Here is a 9,591-nt window from a genome sequence, read left to right on the forward strand (position 1 = left end):
ACAGTGCGTTGCAATTGTCAAGGCGTGATGTAATAAACTCGTGAATCACCGTCTCAAAGTCATGACTTGAGAGCAGACGCTTAACCTTGGCGATCCTCCTTAACTAATAAAAAACTGGCTTTGGTGATGGCACTGATTTGCTTTTCCAGAAGCAGATCACTGTCAAGCTGGACTCCCAGACTGGTCGCTACAGGTTTCAAAAATAGGGCTAGTGGAGTATTTACCAACATCCCTCAGAAAGCCATGCCTTCTTCAGATACAAAGATGTTTTAACACTATTAACACTGACACGATCTCCTCCGGGATGCCAAGGAGCCTGAAGATGTGCTTCTGTGCACTGTTTCAGACAAGGATGGGAGTGTCCTAAGGGGAACTAAATGACAAGCTTGGCGTTTCTTGCCAGAACTCGAGGATATCCAGCATCACCCCTGAAAGACTGGTCACCACTCTCTGGAGAATGTTGTCTCTCTCCTCCTGGCTCAGATGTTGTAAAGCTATCTAGAAGTTAATCAGGAACATATGTTTACATGACTAGATTCATTTGTCAGGTGAGTTATTAGGCTGAGTAATTTGAAACGGGATGTTCTTACATGATAATGACCAAACAATGGCATTAGCTTGTTTGCAAGCTTTATCCTAAATAATAGCTATAATTAGTCTAAAACCATCAGAAATCACCAGCAGCAACAAAGCCTTATGCTACTAAAGTAGCATCATGCTACTGTTCAGTTTGCCAGTCACAAAACTGCCTGATGTATTTGTCAGAGGATGGTACACTTGCTTTACATCACCAGTGTCACGCTAAATAAAAATGCTAATGTTGTCATGGAATTTTACAAATGTAGACTAAAGTAACAATGTTACTTACTTCGTCGTGCGACATGTTACCTTGTTTCTCAAATATCGAGCAGCGTTCTGGCCGTACATTACTGTGAAGCATTTTCTTTTTCTAGTGAAGAGTTTGTGCGCACTCTTGTGCTGAGCTTCAGTTACTCGTAGTGCCGAACATGTCGCTCGTGAGTTCTATTTCTTCATCCTGCCCCATGCTCCTTTAAGTCCAATTTGGAAAAAAAGCTGAGGCGTTTTGCACTGGCTCGAAAGTTTAAGACAACAACGGCAAAGGGTGCTTGTTTTTAATAGTTATTTGATTTAACCCACAGTAGTCAATACAGGGTCTTAGTGTTCTATCTTTTTTACCAACAAAAAAAGAAAATCCAGCCCCTAGGGGAGATGTTGAGGGTTGAATGATACCTGACCCAAAGGACTCAGAGATGCACTTCTGCATGCTGTCTCTCTATGGTTTCGACAGGTGGTACAGGCGGCTGGAAGGCAAGGTAGCCCCAGGCAGAAGGTCTATGCCGCAGTCAAAAGGTCTGTGAGGAGGAAAAGAGGCAGCTTTGTCCTTATTAAAAACCTGATGCAGGTCATGGTACTCAGCGGGGACAGAGGTCGGATCAGGAGAAGGAACGGGGACAACTCCTGAGTTCTTGGGCTGAATTGGGGCTGACAAGAGGCAATTCAAAAGACAGGAAGGACTCTAAAGCTTGGTTTATGCTTGACACATTCACGTTCCACTTGGTGATGCAGCTCGCGGATGGAACACGCTTCACAACTCGCAGCGTTTATGGTTTGTGCGGCTCGTCTCTGCGGTGAGCCAATTTTCTCCCAAACTCAACGGGGCAGCATGGAGCTCTATGGCATGCATCCAACACTACACCATAGTAGAAGTAGAAATGACTGTTTACAACATGGCATTTCAGCATTTTTAACAGCGTCCTCGTCTTTTCTGACAGTGCGAGATATTTCTCTCCAAGAATTATTAACAACATGCTGATCACGGTGATCTCTGAGAGCTGAATCATACAAATGTCTGTATTTACGAACCTCTGCCATACTAGTTCTTGCCGGTCCACCATGTTTTTCCTCGTCCGACCGTCCGCGTGGTTAGAAATTTTCCTAGGTGCGCGTTGCGGAAATTTTGGCCGTGCGGAGACGCGGTGGAGGGGCGTGGTTGTTAAAATGACGCAATTTCGCTGCGCGGAGCCGTGCGGACCTCGTGGACGCGTCAAGCATAAACTAACCTTAAGTCTCGACACTGCTGGTCCTCCAGTTAATGTGGGGGTTGTGGTGTTTAAACCATGCGTGACTGATGACGACAAGGGACTGAGGAGAGGGAAAAACAAAGAAAGTTGTATGTTCATGGTGGTTCTGACACCTTGAGGTGGAGGAGGACAGTCCATTGGGTTATGGAGGGAAGGGGCCGACCATCAAGGGAGGAGACTCAGTGGAGAGGCGAGACGCTCAAGAGGGATCTGGAGGCTCTCCACAAAAGCTGGGTCCATCAGGTTACGTTCACAATCTGAGTCGATCAGTGCATGGGTGGTAATAGACTGCTGAGAAAAAGAGAGTGATGGGGATGGTGCACCGGGAACTATTATCACTGGAACTACCCACCAGTATTCCCAGAGCTACAGGTGGGCCCCCTCTTTTGGCTGGTGGGGACAGTTTGATACCAAGTGACCAGTCTGACCACAGAATAAACAAAAGCCAAACCTCCTCCTATGTTGCCTCTCCTCTGGTGTGAGTTTGGTCCTACCAAGCTGCATGGGCTTCTCCTTGCTGGAATTTTGGGGGCTAGCCTGTGGTGGAAAACTGTGGGCAGTTTTAGGAGAAACAAGTGAGAGGTAGGTATGCATACCTTTTGTCATTTTCTGCTGTCTGTTGTCAATCCCCCTGCCAAATGCTGTTGAATGTGCTCACTCCCAAGGCCCTAAGTGTGTGTTTGCGTGGAATGTCATTGGTGGAAGTGTTTAAGTTACGAATAAAATTGGGGGGCAGGTTGCCACAGGACTGCGGAAATGGGGTCCATACCCGCACCCCCTAACTTGTCCACCCCCCAAGGTCCTATTTGCATGATTGTGTGATGATGTGAGGGAGCAGGAGGAGAAAAATGTGTGGGGATGGGGAGGAATGGCTGGTTGGGCTTAAGCCCTCCAGGAAGCCAGCTCCCCCACTGGCCCCAATAGGCACCTCTATTTTCAAAATGCCACCCAGGGCATGGAGACCCCAGCCCATCTTGCCAGGGCCCAAAGCAGCAGCATCACAGAGCCTTACGGCGTCTGAGGGCACCAACCCAGCCCCTCCCCAGCAGAATATGTACTCCCATCCCAGCATTTGCACAACTTCCAGTATATATAAGACATAGGACATCCAGGTAAGGTTGGGTCCTCCCCCTCCTGGACATCCCCCTCCCCTGTGATGGAACAGCAGAGGAGCCAAGGACTACCCGAGGCCCCTGAGCCTGGGCCAGTCACTTCTGCAAGTTCCAGCCTTCTTCCCGGCAGCATACATGTCAGGACTCGACCCCCTAGGCCCCGCCCAGATCTCCACACGGGGCCGGCCACCCCCACACCCCGAGCCCCTAGGCCCCCACCCAGACCCGCTCAGGGGCAATGCAGCTGCCAGGCAGCGACCCATGGCCATTGCCAAGACCCCCAAAGGGGCCCCACTCACAACCGCCAGTAGTCCACCCTCCGAGGCAACCCAAGCACTTCCAGAGGGGGGCAGCAGCCCCCCAGTCCTAGACGCCCCAGTGAACCCACCTCCAAGGAACATCCGGATACTCCAAACTCAGACCCTCCACCCCATCACCCACATCATCCCGCAGGGCAATATCAATGGTCCCCCATCATCGCTATGTGATGGAACCGATCAAAGGAGCCCAGAGAGATTTATTTGAAGTGGAAGCAGAGGCTGTATCAAGTGTAATATGATCTAACAAAATATTTCTATACTGGCTAATGCAAAGAGTATCTCTATTTTTCCAATTCATGAGGATAGTTTTCTTAGCGATGTATATGGCAGTCAGAACCACGCGAACTAAAGATGTTTCAATCGGGACATCGTCCAGGTTTCCCAGTAAACAAAGAGAGGGGGGAGTTGGGATATGACATTTCAGACACTTTGACAGGTCTTCACATACCCTACCCCAAAATTCCTGGACAGGTGGACAGGACCACAGTGCATGCATGTAATTGTCAGGAATGTTCTTTGTGCAGTGTGTACAGGTGTCAGATGACACAAAACCTATCTTGAACATCCAGTGACCTGTATAGTGTACTCTGTGTAGAATTTTATACTGAATTAATTGTAAATTGGGGTGTCTGATCATTTTAAAAGTTTTTAAACAAGTTTGGGACCAGAAGTTCTGGTCAAAGCTGACTGATAGATCCACCTCCCATTTTTCAATAGGGATTACTATTCTATCGTCTATTTTGGACAGTGTCTTATATACTTTAGACAGTAGTTTGGGGGGTTTGAGATTATAGAAGTCTAATACCCTTGGTGGTGTTTGCAATTCTATTTTATTGAGCTTAAATTTTTGTTTTACTACAGATTTAATTTGGTGGTATTCTAAAAAGCTATTCTTATCTATTCCATATTGGGAGACTATTCTATTAAATGGGATGAAGTCCGATCCTTCATATATGTGTTCCAGGTATAGGATTCCTTTATTTTTCCAGTCCGGAAGGTTCATCATTTTATTATTTTGCAAAATATCAGGATTATTCCAGATAGGTGTGCGTCTGCATGGTACTAGTGAAGACTGTCATTTTTAGATACGCCCACCATGCTGTCAGAGAGGTGCTGATACTAATACTTTTGAAGCCTTCATGTTTTCTTATGCTTGAGCTAATAAATGGTAAGTCTGAAAGATCCACCTCCCATTTTTCAATAGGGATTGCTATTCTATCATCTATTTTGGACAGTGTCTTATATACTTTAGACCAGGGGTGTCAAACTCAAACTCACACGGGGCCGAAATGAAACTCTGGGACGGAGTCGAGGGCCAAACTTAATATTTTTTGAAAAAGTGACGGCAAATATGCACATTTTCTTTATCAACATATATGCAATTTTGAACCTTTAAATTTGGAAACAAACTTATTTCTGCATTAACACTGAATGTGGAATAACCAAATGACACACGAGCAAGTCAGTTTTAAATAAAAGGCAGTGGTATTCATTACTTGTGGTATAATCAGCATTTTTAAAATCTATTCAGGATTTATGTTTTCTAGTTTATTCAGTTTTCTTATTTTTTATTCTCCTTTTTTTCTCCTGTAATAAGTGTCATCGCTGCTGTGACGTCTAGCTTTCCCCACTGAGGAACAATAAAGGGATTTTCTATTCTATTCATCTCTCTGCAGCCTTTCCACTTCCTGTTTACTGTAGGTTAAATCTTTTCTCACGGGCCAACAACAAAATATATCATTTTATCTTAAATGAAAATGCAATATCTCACCTGTTAACTTTCATGTTTTGGAGCAGAAAAAAGAGCATAAAACAACCATATTTAAAGCTCAGTTTGCTCCACTGGTTTACTGTGATGCTCACCTGTTCCAGCCAGATACCTGCATCATGGGGCTGACCTGAGATGAGGAGGAGACTCCTGTTGTTTTGTTCATCTTCATCATAATAATGACAACATTAGATGACAACAGGTGCTCACATAGGTTTGTGCTGCTGAACATGTCTGAGCAGCTTGACCACGTTGTTGTGTGTCGGGGAGGAAACACAACAACAGCAACCACAGAGCCGTGCTGGTTTGAGCGTTTCACTGTTCGCTGGAGTTATATCAGCTCTGTCTGGACAATAGTTGGAAAACTTTCTCTTTCAGTCGTGAACACATTACTGAGCGGCTAGAATCTCCGTTTCTGGGCTTCAACGTCAGAAAATAGCTGAGTGAACTCGGTGCTGAGTGAGAGGAGTGTTTAGTTTGTCCGAGACAGCGGGGCAGCAGGCGCTGGAAAAAACACAAAGGAGGGGGTGTGTCGGTTCCGCGCTGACGCCGCAAAGCATCATGGGAGTGGTAGTCTTTGCGGTAAAATCGGCCAGCGGGCCAGTTTTAATATATTTTTGATATTTATCTTGCGGGCCACATAAAAATACTCTGCGGGCCGCATCTGGCCCGCGGGCCTTGAGTCTGACATATGTGCTTTAGACAGTAGTTTGGGGTGTTTGAGATTATAGAATGCTAATACTCTTGGTGGTGTTTGTAATTCTATTTAAATTATCTTAAATTTTTGTTTGACTACAGATTATCCTGTCAGTTTCAAAAGCAGTGTGTATGTTCAGACAAAATATTCCCTTGATGATGTTATTGCACTTAAAATCTGAAATTTATAGTTGAATATGTGGTGTGGTGATAATTTGTTACCTACCTACCGTTTGAGCAGCTTGAGCATGGAGTCGTGTCAGTGTGTTAGGGAGGGAAAAAAAAGAACTGTGCAGCAGCCACAGACTCATACTAATACATATCTGATACATGATCAGCAGGCCAAATATAAATATAAAGATTTGGCACGAGGGACTGTTTTTGACACTCGTGATCTAAATCACCTCAAACTTTGTCTAAGCAGGCTACATACATCTGCTGAATGCCTTTAACATTTACATTTGCCCCTACATTTCCCCCTCCCAACTGAAAAATAATGGTTACACTGTGTTTTAGAATGCCATTTATTTACATTTTTAATCTTAACCCTTTGATGCATGAATTATGAAATCTTCAACCATGATTTAAAAAAAATTCATTCATCTTTAGGTGTGAATGAAACAAATTTCAACAAATATTTTTTTGTAAAATTTTATAATTTACAAATAATTTATTACATGTCCACCTCAGTGGACAGCGAGCATTCTGAACATGAAATATGTTGGCTTGGCTTACTGAAGTCCAAATGGAGGGGCTCAAATGCAATAAAGTCTTCAACAGCTGTGCTTAATAGCAAAAACAAATAAATAACAATTTTGAGTACCTGTCCACTGTAGTGACCATTATGCATCAAAGGGTTAATAAGAAAAACACACAAATGAAACATATTGTTGTGCATTACAGAGCTCATGGTGGACTTTATGAGGATCTGAACATAGCCATTAAATAAAAAGTATGTAATAGTTTAAAAATCGAGACACATTTTAAAATCTGTATATAAATAGTGACCATTTAACTACATTACTCTACCTTGGCTTAACCGAGCAGTCTTTTGAGGTGTTTATAGATCTCTTTCATTTTAATTCCATATATGATTGGATTGCTAAGAGGATTGTATATAATCATTTGTATTGTCATAACAAAATGTGTAGTCTTTTCAATATCAGAATCCAGTCTAACTATAATAATGTCAAAAGTAAGCATGCAATAATAATTTATTAAGACCAGCAGGTGAGGTAAACAGGTGTTAGCAACCTTCTTCCTGACTTGTCCACAACTTTTATAAGTTGTTATGAATATCATTGTGTATGTAAAGAGTATAAAAAGCAAAGGAAGCAAGCCAAGATTGAACATATTAACTAAACCAAATATTAACAGTGCTCTGGAAGTCACACATAAAAGGTGGTTAATTGAATTGTTGCAGAATATACCTTTCAAAGTAAAGCTACACAGCTGGGTTTGAGCATTTCCTATGACTGGTACAGCCAAATGACAAAAAGGTAAAAGCCAGGATAAAACCAGCAAAATGATCACAGTGGTTTTTCTCATGATTGTTGGATAATGCAGAGGTTTACATATGGACACATATCTGTCATAGGCCATGGCTGCCAACAGCAAGAACTCTGAACCACTTATAGAGTAAAAAACATAAACCTGAAAGAGACAGGCTTGATAAGATATGATCTGTTTTTCAGATAAAAAGTCAATCAAGAGTTTTGGATAGACCACCGTGCTGAAAAGAATAGAGTTGATCAACAGAGCAGCAATAAATACATACATCGGCTCGTGAAGGTTTTTGTGAACCACAATGAGATAAACAATGGTAAAATTGCTGCACAAAATTAAAATATATGCTATAAGCATGATGACAAAATAAAGGAACCGGTATTTTTCCACCTCCACATGACCATCAAGAGTAATGTATGTTACATTCATCTCAGAATTCTAAAGAACAGGTAATTTTAACTTAATATAACCAGCAGATAGTTTACCAGGAGCGTACACAAGGACTCCAGATACCTACATTTGTTTAGTGAGTGTGGTGTGTTCAGCTGAAGACTGGAGACCAACTATTTAAAGAGTTCTCTATCCACCATGGATCTCATTACGGGATCTGTGTGGAGAAAACAATAACAACAAATTAACAGATTTGTTTTAAGGCACGATTTCTTTACTTGACTGATTTACAAAAAGAGAAAAAAAAAACACCGCTCATCTGTATGAAGGTGCTGGATAAAGCGTTGAGTTCATTTAGGGGGAAAACTCCACACACTTCTATCTGCAAGTGTAAATATTTATTGATCAAGCTTTGGTCAGAGTCACTCCTGATGAAGGTCTCTGACTGAAAGCTTGATCAATAAACATTTGTTCTTGCAGATAGAAAATTGCAGATTTTTTTCATGCATTCTTTTGTAAAAGGCACATTAAAAAAATCAAGAAATTTTCAGCTGAGTTGTAAATGAATTTAACAATTATCCATCCATCCATCCATCCATCCATCCATCCATCATCCATCCATCCATCCATCTTCTGAACCAGCTTTTGGGGTGGGGTGGGGTGTGTGTGTGTGTGTGCGTGCGGGGGGGGGGGGGGGGGGGGCGCTGGTGCCTATCTCCAGCAGTCAATGGGCAATTAGGTGGGGTACACACTGGACTGAGAGCCAGTCCATCGCAGGGCACAGAGACACACAGGACAAACAATCATGCACACACACACTCACAGCTAAGGAGAATTTAGACAGACCAATTAACCTAACAGTCATGTTTTTGGACGGTGGGAGGAAGCCGGAGTACCCGGAGAGAACCCACGCATGCACAGGGAGAACATGCAAACTCCATGCAGAAAGAGCCTAGGCCGGGAATCGAACCCAGGACCTTCTCGCTGCAAGGCAACAGCTCTAACCACTGCGCAGCAGAAAATCTAAATATGTGAACATAGTTTAAAACACTGGACAGCTAAATGGTTAAATAGCTGATATGAGTACAAATAGTTACCGAATAATTGAGCCACAATAAGTTCATTTCCTAGCCCCTTTCGCTGAAACACCAAGGTCTCATGCAGAAGACGAGATTTTTACTCTCTGAATAAAGCTTATCTTTCTTGTCATAAATTACTTTTTAAAAACCTCATATTCTTTTGAATAATTTATTTAAATCCAAAGTGTTTGATTAATGTGTCCTTGTGGGTTAAAATGAATATCTTTCCTGCAATGACTCATTTCAGATCTTACAATACCAGATCATTAATTTTTGATTCCAGTAATTTAATCTATCAGTATGAAGACAATAATCAATCAGTTTTATTTGTAGAGCACCTTCCGCAACCTTATCAGAAGCCCAAGGTGCTGAACAGCCTCATAAAAACATTGCCAGTACCTGGGCATAAGAGCAAGACAAAAACATTAAATCATAAAATAACAAGCAAGCAATATTACAAATACAAAGAGGTAACAGAATGAGCAATGACGGAATAATCAATTAAAAACAAAACAAATGGTGGGCAAATAAGATCAAGCATCTTGATCAAAAAGAAGTATTAAAAACCATAATGTTACACATGGAGCTCTGCTGAAACAGCTGTAGTAAACACCATCT

General features: G+C 42.4%; 1 protein-coding gene across 1 annotated transcript; it reads right to left on the minus strand.

Annotated features, from left to right (window-relative positions):
• Window positions 1-7,033: 7,033 nt before the first annotated feature.
• LOC107395276 (olfactory receptor 6N2-like) lies at window positions 7,034-7,942 on the minus strand. Its single transcript, XM_015974630.3, has one exon. It carries the CDS (start codon window positions 7,931-7,933, stop codon window positions 7,034-7,036), a length of 900 nt encoding a protein of 299 aa, XP_015830116.2. The 5' UTR covers window positions 7,934-7,942.
• Between the last annotated feature and the right edge of the window lie 1,649 nt (window positions 7,943-9,591).

Source organism: Nothobranchius furzeri, chromosome 14 (assembly GCF_043380555.1).
Source record: "Nothobranchius furzeri strain GRZ-AD chromosome 14, NfurGRZ-RIMD1, whole genome shotgun sequence".
NCBI lineage: Eukaryota > Metazoa > Chordata > Actinopteri > Cyprinodontiformes > Nothobranchiidae > Nothobranchius > Nothobranchius furzeri.